Source organism: Pelophylax lessonae (genome assembly GCF_965119305.1).
Source record: "Pelophylax lessonae genome assembly, chromosome: 6".
NCBI classification, from domain to species: Eukaryota; Metazoa; Chordata; class Amphibia; order Anura; family Ranidae; genus Pelophylax; species Pelophylax lessonae.
The window spans coordinates 306835878-306857514 of record NC_138773.1 but is presented as its reverse complement, the minus strand read 5'-3'; the positions used below and the strand labels follow the sequence as shown (position 1 = coordinate 306857514).

At 43.2% G+C, this 21637-nt stretch overlaps 1 protein-coding gene across 1 annotated transcript in view; it reads right to left on the bottom strand.

The window, feature by feature from the left end:
• Positions 1-1129: 1129 nt before the first annotated feature.
• USP37 (ubiquitin specific peptidase 37) overlaps positions 1130-21637 on the bottom strand; it is a 71997-nt gene continuing 51489 nt past the window's right edge. The window contains exons 16-24 of the mRNA XM_082260121.1: positions 20159-20218; positions 18301-18433; positions 16475-16718; positions 9449-9612; positions 8705-8765; positions 8481-8596; positions 6724-6793; positions 4231-4369; positions 1130-1329 (exon numbers count right to left, since the gene is read on the bottom strand). Coding sequence (XP_082116247.1) covers positions 1245-1329; positions 4231-4369; positions 6724-6793; positions 8481-8596; positions 8705-8765; positions 9449-9612; positions 16475-16718; positions 18301-18433; positions 20159-20218 — 1072 coding nt within the window. The 3' untranslated portion in view covers positions 1130-1244. The remainder of the gene's footprint in view (positions 1330-4230; positions 4370-6723; positions 6794-8480; positions 8597-8704; positions 8766-9448; positions 9613-16474; positions 16719-18300; positions 18434-20158; positions 20219-21637) is intronic.

Below are 21637 nucleotides of genomic sequence, written 5' to 3'. Positions count from 1 at the left end.
TCCTAGATTCCATCTGCTGTGCTCTCTGTATTCACTGTACAACAGAACTCGCTAAGAGATTGAAGGAGCCGAACATAAACCAGGTATGTCCCCCGTCCACACAGGCCATTACAAAAAAAAAAAAAGGAAGGCCCCGATTATGTTGGTAGCAGGAACTGTCCCATTCTGCCTCATGGCCACAAGAATAGGAAATCCATTGAGAACTAGAGGCTGAATGTGACTGGCGGCAATGAGGCAGCACACACCGTTCCTACGAAGACGTGTTAAAACTCAACTCCAAGCAAAACTTTTTTTTGTTTTTCCATCATATTGCCTTTGGATAGACTTGGGAAGAATAAATACATATTCAGTTTCTACCGCTGTTCATGACCCTGCTGGGAAGATTTCACCTCACCTATCCTTGTGGACACAGGACAAGAATTGAGAGAACCAGCTGTCACCAAGACTGACATACAGACGGTAATAAACCTGTCAGAGGTTCTACACCTTTCCCATTTTACTATAAAAAAAAAAGAAAAAGTTAAAGTCTGCTTCTGCCCATTTCATGTCCTGTCGGGGAGACAAAATCTTGACAATGAGGGAAGGGGGGGGAGGGTTACAGACCACAGTAAAAATCTTACATGGGATCCATTTCTTATATTTGAAATCAAAAAAGGTTTTGCCTGGACTTGGGTTTTAATCCAATAGGCCCCAAAGAGCAGCTTATACGTTATTTCCTAGTTTCATCTTATTGCTCTGAACAAATCAGAAGAAAAATCATTCATATGTGGTTTTGCTGTTAACAGTTTTCACTATAAATAATACTAAAAAGATAGATTTCTCGCATAGAAATATTTCTCTCCAAAAATGAAATGACGACTGTCTTCACACCAGGGCTAGCAAATCCTCAGGGATGCGAAAAACAACAACAGGTTTCTGTCACCAAACTGGGCATCCTCTGCTGACCGCAGCAGTAGTGTCATGAGGTTGCCTACTGATGCAAGAATGCTTTAGCCGTTGAGACATCCAATTTTTATTGCTGAATGAAGGGGGGGGGGGGGGGGGGTCAGGCCTAGGAAGACCACTTCTGGCTAGATCAGAGGCAGTTGCAGATGTGTCATGGTGTCCCAGGTCTCGAGGTGGCACCCAGCTATAGCAAAAGTGGCATCAGAACAAAGAAATGTGCTTTTTCAAAGTCTTTGGGCCAAGTGCGCGTTAGAGATCGCAGTCCAGTGCAAGTGTACAGTCCTGTAAATTCAGAGGAGTCACAGTGCTCTGGATGACCTGTTTGCTTCAGATGCTGTAACCTGCGACTTTTTCTCCTCTTCAACAAGTTCATCAAAAATGTCTCTGATGGAGAAAAAAAAGGAAATATGAATAAATAACGGACAGGCTTAAGGTACTGAACGTAATTCCTATCGTTATTGCTCCCACATATTTGACTGTAGCTGTGTTACCATTTGACTAATTGCTAATGTAATGCTCTTTGTAGATTTGCCGTTATTCTGTATTTGTTATAGTGTGACCACTCACTGAGTGTATGCTATTTGTAAACAGATACTTTATTAAGAGGGCCCAGTCTTTTAGGCTCATTCATTTGGGTCCTATTCATGACACTTGGGTCCTTGATTGTATTGGAGGGAAGCATCCTTTTTCTGATAGGTGTCCAACTATATTGGCATTTCTGTACTTTGGTAAACTTTTGAATAAAAATCTATTAAAAAGAAAATAAAAAAAAAATCAGGACAAGTCAACCCTTTTACCCCTAGCTCTAAGGCCCCTTTCACACAGGCGGACCGTTCAGATCTGCCTGTCAGTTTTGTTGGCGGATCTGAAAGGTCCCCCCATGCATTCCTATGGGGCATCGGATGTCAGCGGGGACATTTAAGCTGACATCCGATCCGTCAAATCTGGACGGATGGAAACCCCATTTTCCATCCGTCCAGCAGATCGGATCGGATGAGAACGGACAGACGGTCCGTTCCCATCCGATCTCCCCCATAGAGATGCATGGGGAACTGATAGCTGTGTCTCCGCACACAGCATGGAAAACAGCTGTCATCCTCCTGCTCAGCGGGGGATCGGCGGATCGATCCCCTGCTGAGAAAAACGGACTCCGTCCAACGGACAGAGTGTGAAAACGGAATTTTTGTAAAATCTTGCCTGTAAAATTCCTTTCTCTGAGTCCTCCGACAGTAGTGATGACTTAGAGGCGGCGGCGACTGTCGCAGGACGTAAGAGAAAGGAGCCTTATTCAGCATTCAGAACTCCCTGATTGCACATAGTGGGAGGAAATCCCACCTGCTCAAGGAGTTTCAAACAAGCTGTGAGGTCTCGGTGTGCAATGACAAGTATATAAACAGTTGGAACAAATTTTTACCACTCTCTGGGTAGTCCAAAAAGGGATATAAAGCTTCCTATTTTTTACAATTAAAAGAACAAACATGTTATACCTACCTGCTCTGTGGAATGGTTTTACACAGAGCAGCCCCGATGATCCTGTTCCTGTGTCCCCTGCTGTTGCTCCAGGCCCCCCTGTCGAGTAACCCCCATAGAAAGCTGCTTTTTATGGGGGCCCTCATGCTACCTCACTCCTGTGCTGCCCTATCTGCTTCTTTCTACACACACACACAAAGCAGGGCTTGACCCTGCCTCCCCCGTGATTGGATTTGATAGACAGGAGGGAGAGTCCATGGCTCCTGCTGCTATCAAGCTGCCCAGTGTGGAGGGACAGAGCTGGGAAAGCAACTGCTCTTATGCACAGCGCTGGATTGAGAATGGGCTCAGGTAAGTATAAGGAGGGGCCGGGGATCCTCTTCAACAGGTTTTTATCTTAATGCACAAAATACATTAAAGTAAAATTTGTAAAGGCTTTAGAACTACTTAAACAGCTCAAATGTCAGGCAATGAACGGGATAGCAGTCAGGTTTTGTAAAGTAGCCGTTAGGCATACTGAATGACAAATGTTTTCTTAAAGCAGAACCCCATTTTTGATTTAATGGTTGCTTGTGCTCTCAACAAAACTGTCAAACCATCAAATGACTGGTGTCACAACTGATCACATGTAAGCACCATGACAACTGCAGATGAAACAGCACCTAAGACAGCAGCTTTCTTGCCTGGTATACTGGCAGAATCAACAAGTAAAACTGTTACTGCGGGCAGCTGAGAAAAACAATCGCTTTGTTAATGCTGATAGTGGCAGTCTGCACCAGGTGTCAATTTTAGCCCCCTGAAGACGACGTAGTGACAAAACGCATTGCGAGGAGCTAGCCAAGCGTCACACCCGGAAGTCGGCCATGTTTTTGGTTGGTACCCGAGGAACGTTGACCAGCATTTTTGTCCACATGTTTACACGCTTATGATGCTTTTACTTTGGCGAGTGCATGTCCAACTTTTTATCAATGAAGGTATTTGAGGATACTACACTATGGGCTTTTCTCCTTTTGATGTCTTCCCTTATGTATGAGGTTGGTTATCAATCAGAACAACATAGGAGTAATGGGTCCCTTATCATACGTGGAGTATCAACATTCATGATTGGAGGCGGTTGCTTTAGACAGTGGATGTCCCCAGCTGCTTGGTGCCTATGAACGGGGTTTAGCGGTCCCATAACTGCTTACTGCTTTATACACCTTTACCCGTCAGGTAAGAGTCAGTGTGTGGTGGCTGGGCTGTGTCACTTTGTATGCCTTATCAAACACCTGGGTGAAGAGTTCATTGATCTACATCGTTTGCCTCATAATCACCAATGTTGTGGAATTTCTGATGGACTTCATTGTTTCACATATTTTATTCCTTAAGTACTAGCGCTACTTGTATGTGTATTTATATCTTTAAAACTTTCCAGTGTTTGAGTTAGCTGCTGGTGTCCTATTGGGGCGCAGGTCGTTTTTTTTTGTATGCGTTTTAATTTTAGTTTTGCCTATAATTGCACTTTAAGTCCCCATTCACACTAGCTAGACTTGTCAGGCGACTTGGTCGCCTGACAAGTCGCGGTGGGTCGCCTGCCATAGATTAGCACAGGACCCGTTCTAATATCAGCGACAAGTCGCTCTGACTTAGAAAAAGGGTCCTGTACTACTTTGGGGCGACCTGCATTGACTTCAATTATATGTGTGCACCGCGACTTCACAGGTCGCCCCAGCAAGTCGGGTCGTCCCTGTGTGAACGGGGTCTAAATCTACACAACATGATAGTTTTTATTTAACATAAAACCTATGTGGCAAAACGTGCAACACCACTACTTACTTGTGCATATAAAAGAATATATAGCCGCTTCTGTCTCGGTCACTCTGAACGGTGATCTCCTGTGTCCTTGATACAGCCAAATCATTATATGTGAACCAGGCCTGTTTTTTTACATCGCACACATCGCTGATATAGTGACCTATGGAAAATAAACCTCAGTAATTAAAGATTATGTAAACCCATTACCAATAACTAGCCATAAATTACATTCTTTCACTAAGCAGTCACAAGATGTAGCCCATTGGACCTCCTCACCGCACTGTCTGATATTTGGGCAGAGAGTAATTTCAGCATGTGACAAAACTCTGAGACGAAGCCTTATAAAGAAGAACATCCTCAGCATCCTTTTAGATGTGGATACTCCTCCTTGCTGGTCACAGGGTGAAATATGTTGACCAGTTTCTCAATTACATTCTATCAGACCTGCTTCTGGAACAGTTTGCACAGCGAATAACTGCAACACCCAGTTGCCATTGGCAAGAAAACTGCACTTTTTTCTAGGCATACCGGGGAGGTCTTCTTTCATATAATGCTTGAGCGCACAGCAAAGCATGATTTTCTTGCAGAGGAAAACTGGAGCATACACAGTGAATATAGCATTAAATAGATAAAAATATAGTATTTAACCACTTGCCGACCGCCGCACGACTATCTACGTCGGCGGTCAGCCCCTCACAGGCAAACTAACGTAGGGCTACGTTGCTTGCTTGTGAGGGTCTAGGGAGCGAGCGCGCGCCGCCGGAGGCGCGCTCCCGCGTGGTCACGGACCCCCCCGCGCGTGTGACCAGCGGACCCGATGTCCGCCGGCCACTCGGCGATCGGCGGGGGAGAGGGAGAATGTCAGGCAGCTTGTGTAAACAAGCGACCTGTCATTCTTCTCGCTGTAAAGACACTGATCACATGGATCTACTATGTAGATCCGTTGATCAGTGTCCTTACAGCTCAAGCCACAGCCAATCACAGTAGAAAGCACGCTCCTAGGGACACACACAGCCCCTCTCTTCCAAATAAAGTTAACCCCTTCACTACCAGTGTATTTTTACAGTAACAGTGCATATATATAGCACTGATTACTGAAGAAATGTCACTGGTAACCCCAAAAGTGTCAAAAATGTCAGTCAAGGGTCCGATCTGTCCGCCGCAATGTCGCAGTACCGCAAAAAAAAAAAAAAAAAATCGCAGATCGCCGCCATTACGCGGTAAAAAAAAAAAACAACAAAAAATGACAAAAATCTTTCCCTTAGTTAACGCGATAACTTTTGCGCAAACCAATCAAAATACGCTTTTTGCGATTTTTTTTACCAAACATAGGTAGCATAAAACAAATTGGCCGAAAATGTTAAAAAATTTTGATTTTTACATTTTTTTGGGGGGGAATTTCATATAAAAAAATGTGAAAAATATTGCTATTTTTGCAAAATTGACGCTCTTTTTTTGTTTATAGCGCGTGATCAAAAAAATCGCACAGGTGATCAAATACCACCAAAAGAAAGCTCTGTTTGTGGGAAAAAAAGGACGCCAAATTCGTTTAGGTACAGCGTCGCACGACCGCGCAATTGTCCGTTAAAAGTCACGCAGTGCCGAATCGCAAAATACCCCCTGGTCGGAATGGGGGTAAAATCTTCCGGGGCTTAAGTGGTTAAAGAAACACTGAGCACACTGATACTGGTATCGGTGCCGATATTAGGCAGTTGCACGAGTACTTGTAGAAATGTTGTAATACCTAAAACTCATACCTTTGCGGTGCGATTTGAGCCCATACAAAATGAATGGGCTCAAATCGCACTACAAAGAATCGTATGCGATTTACTTTCAATAAATTTTTATTCAGTTTAAGTGCAAAGGAAAAATACACAATAAAACAGTGTGGAAAACATCCGTTATGGAATACATCATTACAAGTCAAAAAACAGAACTAGCGACACAGTCTCCGAAGGAGCGCATAACAGTGATCCGTTGTTCTACTCCATAGATATCCATCTACGTTCCAGACCGAGGCAGCCCGGGCCAGGCCCGGACGCACAATACCCCCCCCCTCCCCCCGGCGCCCCACAAGGGAACATCGCATGCGATTTAAACAGAAATCCTGTCCGAATCACTCACAGTTTCCCGCAATGCTCTGTGTGAACCCAGGCTTGTCATAGTGACTTCAGCCTGGGCTCACACAGGAGCTGTGTGGGAAACCCCATGTGATTCGGATAGGAATCACACCGCATTCATTTTCAAATCAAATGCATTTGCAGTGCGATTTGAGCCCATTTATTTAGTATAGGCTTAAACCGCACTGCATCCAATTGGTATTGGTGAGTATTTGAGCACAAGTAATCACTCTTAAAAAACAGGTATCACTGCGTCCCTAGAGCACAAAGAAAGAGCAATTAAACAGGCAATGACAAAAAAAAAAAAAAAATTGGGGGTTTACTGACCCGTAATATAAATGCTACAAAAAATACTATATGCCTTTGAAGCAAAAATAATGAATAGGATTCTTACCAGAAGAGGAGGAACTACCAATGTGGCTAACGACACTGACAAGGCGATATGAATGGGGAAGTTCTCCTGTCTGGATGGAAAGCAAAATATGATTAAACCTTGAACATGAAAAAAAAAAAAAAAAAAACACATATCACCCTTATAACGACTGCCTCAATCTTTGAAATCATGCACTGCTCCTTTTATTAACCACTTAAGCCCCGGAAGATTTTACCCCCTTCCTGACCAGGCCCTATTTTGCGATTCGGCACTGCGTGAATTTAACGGACAATTGCGCGGTCGTGCGACGCTGTACCTAAACAAATTTGACGTCTTATTTTCCCACAGAGCTTTCTTTTGGTGGTATTTGATAATCTGTGCGATTTTTTGATCATGCGCTATAAACAAAAAAAAGCGTAAATTTTGAAAAAATAACAATATTTCACATTTTTTTTTATATGAAATTTCCCAAAAAAAAAAAAATGTAAAAATCAAAATTTAACATTTTTGGCCGTTTTCTGCTACATATGTTTGGTAAAAAAAAAAAAAAAACATAAGCAGCGTATTTTGATTGGTTTGCGCAAAAGTTATTGCGTTTACTAACTACAGGAAAGATTTTTGTCTTTTTTTTTAACAAGTAATGGCGGCGATCTGCGATTTTTTTTGCGGGACTGCGACATTGCGGCGGACAGATCGGACCCTTGACTGACATTTTTGACACTTTTGGGGTTACCAGTGACATTACTACAGTAATCAGTGCTATACATATGCACTGTTACTGGAAAAATGACACTGGCAGTGAAGGGGTTAACTTTATTGGAGAGGGAGGGGTTAGGTGTGTCCCTAGGGGCGTGTTTCTAACTGTGCAGGGATGTGGCTGTGTGTGTGTAACAGCAGAGATCAACGGTCCTACATAGTAGGACCGTATGATCTGTGCTGCAGTGTTAATTTTGGCAGCAAATTTCAATTTAGTTTTAGTCTTAGTCTTAGGACTAAAATGGCATTTTAGTTTTAGTCCTATTTTAGTCTTCTGCAAGTGTTTTAGTTTTAGTCGTATTTAGTCGACTAAAACCCCAGTATATTTTAGTCGACTAAAACGCCCTACATTTTAGTCGACTAAAACTCATTTTAGTCATCTATAATCGAATGGGTGTAGTTCAATTGTAATTTGTAATGCATTTCTCTACAATTTCCAAACTCATTATATACTACTGCTGGTCCTGGAGTGAAAAATCTAATGTGTTATTATTTATGCTTTGAGCATGCACCAGTGTTAATTTTTGGCAGCAAATTTCGATTTAGTTTTAGTTATAGTCTTTTGACTAAAATGCCATTTTAGTTTTAGTCGTATTTTAGTCTTAAGACTAAAATGCCATTTTAGTTTTAGTCGTATTTTTGTCATCTGAATTGTGTTAGTCGACGAAAACGTTTTAGTCGGTTTTAGTCGACGAAATTAACACTGCTGTGCTGTTACACAGGGGAGAATGACAGGCGGCTGTGTTAACATTAGCCGCCTGCCTTTCTCCCTCCGTAATTGACGATCGCGAGAGCCCGGCGGACATCGGGTCCGCCGGTCACTCGCACGGAGGTGTCCGTGAACGAGCGGGGGCGGGAGCGCGCTTCCGGCGGGAGCGCTCGCCCCCTATTGGCTCACAAGCTAGTAACTTACCGGTACGTCACTTTGCCTGCACGGGGCTGACCGCCGCAGTATATATACTTGCGGCGGTCGGCAAGTGGTTAAGGTGTGGAAAAAGCATAGTGCTGGAAATAAAGGTTACCTCTGCGTTTCTCTTAAGTTCCTCGGTTTCTTCTTCTGTGTACTCCATGTCGAAAATGTCCTCATTCCCAGAATCCTCATCCGACATGATCCCATCTATCATTGAGCTATTAAACTCTGTATTAACAACAAAATTATGAGTTATCGCTGTTCTAAAGAGGACCTAATTATAACTTTCCAAGATGAAGTATAAAAAAAAACAAAAAAAACACAACATTATGTCACCTTGTAAACTCAGCTCTGTAGCTCGCTTTAAATCATCATCCTCCTTTAGTGCTCGAGCCTCCTTTAAAAGTAACAAAAATTTAGTTTAGGGGAAAGTCCATAAGCTCTTCAGGAAAAAGTAGCAGAAACACCATGTAAATAAACTAAGTTGCTCTGGTCAGAGCTTACTAAGGGACTCTTGTTCTTATTCCCACACACAATATGACAGCTCTGGCGTCTTGCGATTACCTGCTCAGACATCCAGCGCTGCCTTGTTTTTCAATGAGGAAAGAGTCACATGCTCCCCCACACCCAGAAGTGCCAGGTATTTCTGTATTTGTCTTTTCTCCAGGTGGCAGAACAGTTACAGGAAAGGTGATTTTATGCAAAAGTGAGGGCATTTAAGTTAAAGCTGAACTCCAGACTTACCTTTCACAGCTGTACAGGCTCCTCTGCTGTACTGAAAATTCTTACTCCAATTTCACTGTATGCTTTGAGATTCTCTAAGTGTGCATTAGAAGTTGCAGCACGTCTGATACAGCCCACTCCATTTCTAGGCAGGACGATGTCCAGCATTATGTAGCCCTTTACCACCCCAGCCCTTTCATCTATTGGTTTTCTGTTATTTCAACCATAGAGGCTCAGTCTACATGCAAATGCAGCCTGCTAAGAACACATACTCCTCCAGACTGACATCCACTCATAATGAAAGATCTGGTCTATACTTTTACCAGTATACAAAGGAACTGGAATTGCTCTCCTCACCTGCTCTTGAAGCGACTGTGCCAAAGCCTGCTGGAGCTCTTGCTCCTCTCGCTCTCTCTCCAGCTCATACTGCATCCACTCCACCTCGTTCTGAGAACCCTCGGGAGTCTTGTTCTCTTTATTCTCATCAAAGTCTTTGACCATGTCAGTGTACTGGGTTGCACCTAAAACAAGGAATAAATTCCTGTTAATCATCTTAAAATGGAGAGAGCATTTGCATCTCTGCCAGCTGGAGAACACAAAAAACAGCAACAACCTCACATAAAAATGTGGACCGGGATTGAGGTGTTAGGCTATGTTTTAACATTTTTACATTTTATACAGGCTTTTCGGTGGACCTCATAACAATCCTTCGGGGGTTATGCACTGCTGGGCAGTTTTCCCTGGCCCTTGCTTTTCGTTTCAATAAAAGAAAAAAACACTGCCATAGCAATAAAGGCCATAACAATAAAGTCCAGGTTATGTCAGCATTGCTCTCTGCACTCTTCTACTGTGAATAGAGGGAGTCGTGGTGACACCCTCCACAGGGGTGGTCCCATGACACCCTGTATTAGCAGGAAGCAGGTAAATAGTACTAGGCATCATCCAACGTGGCGAAAGAGATGCAAAACAAAGAAGCAGTGAATGAGTCTGCAGGAGACAGTGCTGCTAAATCGGTTTTATTAAAAACTTCATTCGTTTTTTGGGCAATTTTTTATTTTAGTCTATATCTGGATTAGGACTTCATAGATCTGAACTGGCCCTCAAAACCATTACGCTACATTATCCAAAAAATAGAGTCTAATAGCCCATTTTACATCTATGCTCACACATTTAACCACTTGCCTACAGTGCACTTTCACCCCCTTCCTGCCCAGACCGATTTTCAGCTTTCAGCGCTCTCACACTTTGACTGAGAATTACTCAGTCATGCAACACTGTACCCATACAAAAATTGTGTCCTTTTTTTCACACAAATAGAGCTTTCTTTTGATGGTATTTGATCAATACTGGGTTTTTTATTTTTTGTGCTATAAATAAAAAAAAAAGACTGAAAATATTGTGAAAAAACGCACTTTTCTTTGTTTCTGTCATAAAATTTTGCAAATTAGTAATTTTTCTTCACAAATTTTGGCCAAAATTTATACTGCTACTTATCTTTGGTAAAAATAACCCAAGTAAGTGTATATTATTTGGTCTTTGTGAAAGTTATAGAGTCCACAAGCTATGGTGCGAATCATTGAAAATTGATCACACTTGATCACACCTGATGTACTGAAGGCCTATCTCATTTCTTGAGACACTAAAAAGTCAGGAAAGTACAAATACCCCCCAAATGACCCCTTTTTGGAAAGTAGACATTCCAAGGTATTTAATAAGGGGCATGGTGAGTTTTTTGAAGTTGTAATTTTTTCCCACAATGCTTTGCAAAATGAAGATTATTAACAGGTTATTTCTCTCACACAGCACATGTATACTTGCAACTACACCCCAAAACACATTCTACTACTCCTCCTGAGTATGGAGATACCACATGTGTGAGACTTTTTCACAGCCTGGCCACATACAGAGGCCTAACATCCAAGTAGCCCCGTCCGGCATTCTAGGAGCACAAATTACACATATAATTTCCTGACAACCTATCGCACTTTTGAAGGCCCTGGAGCACCAGGACAATGGAAACCCCCATAAAATTACCCCATTTTGGAAAGCAAACAGCCCAACGTATAATTTTTGAGGCATAATGAGTCTTTTGAATATGTCATTTTTTTCCACATGTTTTTGGAAAATGTGGAAAGAAAATGAAAACACTTTTTTTACACAAAGCTGTCCATTTATGCAATATTTCTAACACATAGCATGTACATAGCAAAAATTGCACCCCAAAATACATTCTGCTATTCCTCCTGAGTATGGCGATACCACATGTGTAACACTTTTTCACAGCCTGGCCACATACATAGGCCTAACATCCAAGTAGCGCTTTACACAAAGTTGTCCATTTATCCACTTTAAGACTGGGCCTATTTTTGACACTTGGTGTTTACAAGCTAAAATCATTTTTTTTTGCTAGAAAACTACTTAGAACCCCCAAACATTATATATTTTTTTTTAGCAGAGACCCTAGAGAATAAAATGGAGATCGTTGCAATATTTTTTATCACACCATATTTGCGCAGCAGTCTTCCAAATGCGATTTTTTTGAAAAAAAATTCACTTTTTTGAACTAAAACATAAGAAAACGGTAAATTTAGCACAATTTTTTTCCATAATGTGAAAGATAATGTTACGTCGAGTAATTAGATACCCAACATGTCATGCTTCAAAATTGTGCATGCTCACAGAATGGCGCCAAACATTGATACTAAAAATCCCCATAGGCAACATTTTAAAAATTTCTGCAGGTTACTAGCTTAGAGTTACAGAGGAGGTCTATGGCTCAAATTATTGCTCTCGCTCTAACGATCGCGGCGATACCTCACATGTATGGTTTGAACACCGTTTACATATGTGGGCGGGACTTGCGTATGCGTTTGCTTCTGCGCGCGAGACAGGAGACAGGGCGCTTTAATTTTTTTTTTTTTTTTTCCCTATTTATTTTATTTATTATTTTTTTATTTTTACACAGTTTAAAAAAAAAAAAATGTTTTGATCATTTTTATTCCTATTACAAGGAATGTAAACATCCCTTGTAATAGAAATAGGCATGACAGGTCCTCTTTATTGTGAGATCTGGGGTCAAAAAGACCTCACACCTCACAACTACACTAAAAAAGAAAAAAAAAAAAAAAAAATTGTTGAAAGAGGAAAAAAAAAAAAAGCAAAAAAAAAGCGGCCCTTTAAACCGGTTGCTAAGCAACGTCTTTTGACGTAGCTCCGGTCCTCCAAGACCATAGAGTTGAGTGAGGGCCATCTTGCCCTCACTCGACTTCCTGTCTCTGAGGATCCGGGACCGGATAGTTTTCCCCGCTGCCGGCGGGTCCGGTAAGCTGGGAAAACGTCTGGGACGTGGCAGGAGGGTGGGGGGCACCTCTTCCCCTGCACCGTAAGGGTAATTCCGCGGCGAATCCGCCACTGGGACCACCCTTATCTGAAAGCCGACCGCCCGCCGTTTCAAAAAATACCGGGGTTATGGGGGCTATCTGCTGCCATAACTCCAGTATTTAGCTTTTAATGGCCGACGCATATAGTCGTTAGGTGGTCAGTAAGTGATTGCATGTATATGACAAACAGGTGACGATGACTGATGGGGTGACAGGTGACGATGACTGATGGGGTGACAGGTGACGATGACTGATGGGGTGACAGGTGACGATGACTGATGGGGTGACAGGTGACGATGATTGATGAGGTGACAGGTGACGATGACTGATGGGGTGACAGGTGACGATGACTGATGGGGTGACAGGTGATGATGATTGATGAGGTGACAGGCGACGATTGATGAGGTGACAAGTGACGATGATTGATGGGGTGACAGATGACAATCACTGACGGGGTGACATGTGACGATGATTGATGGGGTGACAAGTGACGATCACTGATGGGGTGTCAAGTGACGATGATTGATAGGGTGACAAGTGACGATCACTGATGGGGTGACAGATGACGGTGACTGATGGGGTGACAGGTGACGATGACTGATGGGGTGACAGGTGACTGTGATTGATGGGGTGACAGGTGACGGGCGATGGTCACTGATGGGTGACAGGTGACGGGCGATGGTGCACGGTGGTACTGATGGCAGTCTCTGGTGACCGGTGAACTTTAGGCTATGTTCACATGTGAGCGTAGCGATCATGGGCAGAATCACTGCGATTCTGCCCGTGATCCAGAAATCATTGCAAATTGCGGGGCGCCTGTGCGTTGCCTGTGATTTGCAATAGCACCCCAAACGCTGTGCGATGTTGCCGCCATTTCCGCCTGCCGAATCGCGGTAACATCGCGCAAACAACGCATGACGCCCCAAAGAAACTCTTGTACCTTTTTTGGGCGTCATGCGATGTTTGCGCGATGTTACCGCGATTCGGCAGGCGGAAATGGCGGCAACATCGCACAGCGTTTGGGGTGCTATTGCAAATCACGGGCAACGCACAGGCGTCCCGCAATTTGCAATGATTTCCGGATCGCGGGCAGAATCGCGGTTATTCTGCCTGCGATCGTTACTCTCACATGTGAACGTAGCCTTATGGGTGTCAATTTCTGGGCACTGATGAGGTGACTGTTGGGTGACAGGTGACATTGGGGGGGGCTGAGGACTGTGTGGGGGACCTTTATTTGTGTGCTTTTTACTTTTTACAGGGGTACAGAGCAGTAACTCAATGTTTCTAGCTCTTCTCCCCTCATACTGGAAACTGTATGAGGAGAGAAGAGCTAGTAACACTGAGTTACTGCTCTTTGTTTACATTTTGTGATCGGCTGTGAATAGATTCACAGCCGATCACATAGTAAACAGTCACTGTCAGTGACTGCTTACTACCGCCGGTGACAGCTGTGTTCCTACGGAACACAGTGCCACCGACATGACCGCGCTGCGCGCTCCCGATCGCGCATGCGCGGTCATCTCCCGGGCGCCTCCATTGTGAACGGCTGTGTCATTGGAACACAGCCGATCACGTGGGAAACAGCCATGCCTATTGGCTGTTTCCCCCCTGCCGGTGACCGGCTGTGTCCCGGGGACACGCCGACACCGGCAGTGCACGGCGGCGCGCCCGTGAGCCTGCCGTGCATTTACTGGGTCACGTCATATGACGTCCGCCCAGGATAATAGCCGCACCGTCCCGCCGTCATATGACGGCGGGCGGGCGGTAAGTGGTTAAGCTAAGTACCTGAGTTTTAAACATGCCCATACTCTTTTCTCCTCCATGTTACAATGCAGGTGGGCATTGGACAGACACCATAGTAACAGTTTCTCACAATCCCGCACGCAATGTGTTCCTTTGTGATCTAATGCACACTATATACAGGTCCCTCTCAAAAAATTAGCATATTGTGATAAAGTTGATTATTTTCTGTAATGTACTGATAAAAATTAGACTTTCATATATTTTAGATTCATTACACACAACTGAAGTAGTGCAAGCCTTTTATTGTTTTAATATTGATGATTTTGGCATACAGCTCATGAAAAACCAAAATTCCTATCTCAAAAACTTAGCATATCATGAAAAGGTTCTCTAAACGAGCTATTAACCTAATCATCTGAATCAACTAATTAACTCTAAACACCTGCAAAAGATTCCTGAGGTTTTTAAAAACTCCCAGCCTGGTTCATTACTCAAAACCGCAATCATGGGTAAGACTGCCGACCTGACTGCTGTCCAGAAGGCCATCATTGACACCCTCAAGCAAGAGGGTAAGACACAAAGAAATTTCTGAACGAATAGGCTGTTCCCAGAGTGCTGTATCAAGGCACCTCAGTGGGAAGTCTGTGGGAAGGGAAAAGTGTGGCAGAAAACGCTGCACAACGAGAAGAGGTGACCGGACCCTGAGGAAGATTGTGGAGAAGGACCGATTCCAGACGTTGGGGGACCTGCGGAAGCAGTGGACTGAGTCTGGAGTAGAAACATCTAGAGCCACCGTGTACAGGCGTGTGCAGGAAATGGGCTACAGGTGCCGCATTCCCCAGGTCAAGCCACTTTTGAACCAGAAACAGCGGCAGAAGCGCCTGACCTGGGCTACAGAGAAGCAGCACTGGACTGTTGCTCAGTGGTCCAAAGTACTTTTTTCGGATGAAAGCAAATTTTGCATGTCATTCGGAAATCAAGGAGCCAGAGTCTGGAGGAAGACTGGGGAGAGGGAAATGCCAAAATGCCTGAAGTCCAGTGTCAAGTACCCACAGTCAGTGATGGTCTGGGGGTGCCATGTCAGCTGCTGGTGTTGGTCCACTGTGTTTTATCAAGGGCAGGGTCAATGCAGCTAGCTATCAGGAGATTTTGGAGCACTTCATGCTTCCATCTGCTGAAAAGCTTTATGGAGATGAAGATTTCATTTTTCAGCACGACCTGGCATCTGCTCAGTGCCAAAACCACTGGTAAATGGTTTACTGACCATGGTATTACTGTGCTCTCCTGACCTGAACCCCATAGAGAATCTGTGGGATGTTGTGAAGAGAAAGTTGAGAGACGCAAGACCCAACACTCTGGATGAGCTCAAGGCCGCTATCGAAGCATCCTGGGCTTCCATAACACCTCAGCAGTGCCACAGGCTGATTGCCTCCATGCCACGCCGCATTGAAGCAGTCATTTCTGCAAAAGGATTCCCGACCAAGTATTGAGTGCATAACTGAACATAATTATTTGAAGGCTGACTTTTTTTTGTATTAAAAACACTTTTCTTTTATTGGTTGGATGAAATATGCAAATTTTTTGAGATAGGAATTTTGGTTTTTCATGAGCTGTATGCCAAAATCATCAATATTAAAACAATAAAAGGCTTGCACTACTTCAGTTGTGTGTAATGAATCTAAAATATATGAAAGTCTAATGTTTATCAGTACATAATGAACTTTATCACAATATGCTAATTTTTTTGAGAGGGACCTGTATAGCACATGAAAAGTATTTTAAATCTAATGCATGTCTCAAACATCAGGGCAATGCTTAACCATTGGCTTGCAAGCATGCCATTCAGCTAAAAACATCAATAAATATATTTTTGCTTTAAATTTAGAAAGTCATCCTTGCCTATAAGGACTTTTAAGTGCATTCCCAAACCGATGCTTGGTGGCACAAGAGCCGCTGTTAATCTCCAGCTAGGGGTGGGAGAGATGTCTGTATAATCACAGGAAAACGACTAGAGTGTACAAAATACACCGATACAAAATACAGGATGGCTCGCAAGTAGTAATCTGGTCTTCTCGCTGTCTTAATAAGAAAGGAAAATAAAGATGCCCAGGTTAATGGGATACAAGAATGGAAACTCAGGTAATCGTTAAGAGTAGTAAATCAAAATTATATATGCAAACTTTTATTAAGGGTTTTCTGACATTTTTATGGTGCCTCATACAGATAAGGTCCCAGAAGTGCAGAGCGTTCTCACACACACCTGAATCTTTCACCACATTTGATTTCTGCTCTTCCAGCACCTCCATAGTGGCAGCAGTTTCCTGCAGGTCGTCATCCCCACCAAATCCAGTGTCTGGGCTGCTAGCAAGTTTGTCGTCCTCTTGATCCACAGGCCTGTCTTTTTTACTCATTTCCAGAACAGCGGCTATCAAATCTTCATCGTTCATGTCTTCGAAGCTCGCGTCAGCGAGCTCTGGGCATTTGGGGCCTTCTAATTTTGGTTTCTTTTAGAGAAGGAAACAATAGAATTTTTTTTTATTAAGAACAAAGTTTCACACCAGACTTTTGCTGGTACTGTCAAGTTTTCAAAGCAATTTAAAAACATTAGACTTTAACCACTTGACCCCCGCTCACTTTGCTGCTACAGCAGCAAAGTGGCTCGTTCCCGTCCAGCGACGTAGACCTACGTCGCTGGACTCGGCCCCTTGTGGGCGCCGCGCGCGCCGCCGGAGGATCGCTCCCGCTGTTTTCAGTCACAGCGGGAGTTGGGCCAGGGGAGGAGCGGCGGCGATCGCCGCTGCTCTTACCCGATCGTCAGGGATCAAGTCTGGAGATCCGCCCGCTGTGTGTAAACACAGCGGGCGGATCTCGTAAGTGACAGGCAGGGTCAGATTGCAGGGTTCAGCATAGCTGAACCCTGGATCTGTCCTTGTGTCACTCAGTCACCTCCCCCCCCCACACGTCAGTAAGCACCAGGCATACATTAACCCCTCCCTCTCCAATAAAATTAACCCCTTCCCTGCCAGTGTCATTTTTACAGTAACAGTGCATATTTATAGCACTGATTACTGCAGTAATGTCACTGGTACCCCCAAAAGTGTCAAAAATGTAAGTCAAGTTTCCGATCTGTCCGCCGCAATGTCGCAGTCCCACAAAAAAAAAAAAAAAAAAAAATAAAAAAACACGCAGATCGCCGACATTACTCGTTAAATAAAAAAACACCAAAAATGACAGAAATCTTTCCCTTTGTTAGTAAACGCAATAACTTTTGCGCAAACCAATAAAAATACGCTTATTGTGATTTTTTTTTACCAAAAATATGTAGCAAAAAACAAATTGGCCAAAAATTAAAAAAAATTTTGATTTTTACATTGGGGGGGGGGGGGGGGATTTCATATAAAAAAATGTGAAAAATATTGTTATTTTTTCAAACCAAACGCTCTTTTTGTTTATAGCGCAAAAAGTAAAAATCGCACAGGTGATCAAATACCACCAAAGGAAAGCTCTGTTTGTGGGAAAAAAAGGACGTAAATTTTGTTTGGGTACGGCGTCGCACGACCGCGCAATTGTCAGTTAAAGTCGCACAGCGCCGCATCGCAAAAAGTGGCCTGGACGGAAGACCGCAAAATCCTCCGGTGGTAAAGTGGTTAAAGTGTATGTGATCTAACAATGAACCTCTCTCTTCTTCACAGTGCTAGACTAACACCACCATGTTTGACAACAATTCCTGGTTGGCTCAGACTGAGCATTCACAAAGGACCATACTAATTTAATATAAATAATTTAGATACATATACTAGTCATGTGTCTCACACCGTGTTACTACAACAGTCAGGCAAACCAGAGTGCCACAGAGTTGCCAAAAGAGTCTACACTCAAAGTAGTACCCCTAGGCCAGTGATGGCAAACCTTGGCACCCCAGATGTGTTGGAACTACATGTCCCATGATGCTAAACTACACTGCAGAGTGCATGAGCATCATGGGAAACAGTTTCAAAACATCTGGGGTGCCAAGGTTCACCATCACTGCCCTAGGCTAACTTCTGGCTCAATAAGAACAAATAATAGACAATTCAGATAGGTCACCTGGTCTTCAGATTGGCCCTGCAAACTGGTGCTTAGTCTTTGGGTGTTGGTCACACATCTCTTCAAATGCTCGTCCTCGCTTTCAGAGTCCAGACAAATAGGCGTGTAGCTTGCAGATTTGAAGGGTTGTTTTCTAAATGGAGAATTTTATACTTTAAGAAAAGGTTTGGTGTTTTTGTATACAGTATATGTTCTTCACATTCAGGACTAAAATTACATTTTGAAAATTGTAATTTGTTTGTTGGATACATTTTGAATTATGAATGTTTGAAATTCATATTTGCAGTCAACATGCGTAATCTTTTAAAAGGAGGAGGAAAACCTTCAAGTGGTTGTAAAGCTCAGAAATGAAATATGAACAAAGCATATCCCTCTATAGTGTGTATTTGTCTCACTCCAGAGCACCAAGTGTCATTTTCTGTCTGCTGCCTCCTTCCTCTGCTATCAGCATGAATCACTTCTGACAAATTTTCCTGAAACCAAGAGATTAAAAGGTGACAGGGGAGGGAGCTTCAGCTGATCGACAGCCTTAACTTCGTTGCTGCGTGGAGGGGGGATGTGCCTCTTCCCTCCAATCATCTCTCAGAGCTCTCCTCACTGAGCTCTGCAGAGTGTGACTTCAGCTCTCCACCCCCCTTTTTTTTTAAAGCGGTTAAAAACCCGCTGAAAAAACAAAAAAAAAACCTGCAAGATAAAAAAGGCATTATGTGCTAGTATGCATACTAGCACATTATGAAATACTCACCTTAAAACTAAGCCCTCTCAGTGGCGCCCTGTCATCGCTGAGAAGGCTGACATCTCCTGTCCTTACTTCCAGGATGGCAGGCTCCGGTGCTGTGAGTGGCCAGAGCCATGATAATGTCACTCCCGTGAATGCGTGCAGGAGCTCTCAAGTTCCCGTCGCGGAGCTCTCAAGTTCCCGTCGCGGAGCTCTCAAGTTCCCGTCGCGGAGCTCTCAAGTTCCCGTCGCGGAGCTCTCAAGCTCCCGGCACAAAGCTCTGGCACAAAACTCTCAAGCTCCGGCACAAAGCTCTCAAGCTCCGGCACCCCAGACCTTCAGAGCAGTTGCATGCAGGGTGAATATCTCCTAAACTGTGCAGGTTTAGGATATTAATTTTACCCATCCTAGGCTTACCTGTAGTTAAAAATAAGAAAGCGGGGTATACAACGGCTTTAAGTCTCAGATAAGCTTAGAAATTCAGCACTTAAAAAGGGGGTGTAGAGAAGAAAAGACTACAGATAGACAGGTACAATTTATGTAGGAAGATTTGTTTCATCTCTGTGTATATAACCTGTGAACAGTCCTTCACTAGGTATAGGTAAGGGTTTACAACCAGTTTAACTGCTTTTTTAAAATAGTCAATTTTACAGAGCTCAAAACTCTCAACCAAATGTGTAGGAAGTGACTAATCGCCCCTCACCTACCCCTATGCTCTAGTCTTACAAATCCATTAGGAGATTCAATTACAGAGCTGCAGTCTCTTAAAAAGAAAAAAAAAAAAAAACACCCCATGGTGTCATGATGCACCGTGCACTTAATTTTTGTTTGAAGAGTAAGAATTTACATATTTGGTGAAAAGAAAAAAACTATTTCAAAAAAATAATCTTACACAATGTCCCAAACCATCATAGTTTTCTTTTACCATTTTCTTTAGTGAATCACTTAAAACATATTTGCAAACTTTGGTATAGAAGGTTATTCTTTAAGGTTTCTCTTTAACCCCCATATTTATCAAGTTCCTCTGTTATGTTTCATTGTTTTTTCAATATCTAAAGATACATTAGTGCTTTCTAAATAATCCTTTATGGCAAAAATCACTAATCCAGATTGTACTAGAGATAAATTTGAATCACATACCGTGAAATATTAGCAGTGCAGGAATTTACCATCTGCGAGGCTTTTAATGGACGGAAACTCCTGAATAGGTTAAACAAAATTACACGACACAGTCAGCATAAAACACCTTAAATCAAAATGACAGCATAAAGATTAATTTAAACAGATGACATTAATAAACACCATGACGGTAAAAGCACAAATTAGGTTTTTGTAAACCTTTTAATTAATTGCACAAGTGCTTTTAAAGTGTCATGACTATTTGTTGGAAAAAAAATCTAAATCTCAATAACAGTCTTTAAAAAAACCTATACAAGTAATGTTTGCTTAGTTTTACAGCCAACAATTCTTTATCTTCTTAGCTGGCCCAGATGGCACTCCTGCAGTCTTGTGGGACTGCTCAAGAACTGATTGACCGTGAAATGCTACCCATCGCGGGGGTACGCTGGCAACTATGGGGGCAGCTTTCCTCAGCTCTGAAATTTATTGTCTGTTGAGGCAGGTGGCAAGCAGTGGGGAGAGATGCTGCTGTGGTGTTGGTGAATGCAGCACCAAGGACCTGGGGGAACCACCAATGTTTCAAGGCATGCTACTGCACAAATCTATTATTGTCATTAGGTTGCTATTGGAGATATAATGTGTATGAAGGTGTGAAAAGTTGCTTAAGTGATCATATGCACTGTGAATGTGCTTTTATATTTGTTGGTAATATGAACTTGTGGATATTTATTTGGACCTATTTTTATAGCTATGCCCTGCCCCTCTCCCTAGCACCTGTGTGCTCTGTGCAGAGTTCTGCAAGCAAGGTGTGGCAGAGGTAGGGGAAAGGAGTTGGCAGATGTAACAGCCTGTACATGTAAGGTAGGCTCAATGTTCCCGGGATGGACCCCAGGTTGAAAACATTCAGGGACAAACAGCTAAGAAGGACTGTTGGCAACTATACACAGCCCGCAGCTTCTCCCAACTCTCTCCTCCTTGCTCCCAGTGCTGCACTGACAGGAGCAGTGATGCTGCTGTCACTGCTCCTGTCAGCGGTGGCTCCCCTCACAGTGTGGTCCCATGGGCGTATGCCCCCCCCCCCCCCCAAGTTTCAGCCCTGCTTCCAGTATAACTAGACAGCCAGATAGTCGATGGCATAACCTTGTAAAAATAAAATGACTTCTGATATTCCCATCATTTTTTGTCCCTAGTTTATTCATGTAACCAAAAGAAATACATCTGTATTGCCCCATGGTCAAAAGATTATATTCTACATGCACTTTTTGTGACAATATAAGATTTTTGATGAAATTGCTCAGTCTAAAGGTTTGCGCTCAGAAATTTTTTTATTTGCTCAGCACAGTAAAAAATTAGAGGGAACATTGGTCCAGAGACTGCGGATTCTTGTCCCATTTGGCCAGAATTTCCCTTGCAGGGACCTCGTACGGAACTGTGCAAACGGAACCACCTCAAAAAGGGTAGATACCATCAGGCCCAGCACCCGCATGCAAGTCAGGAGGG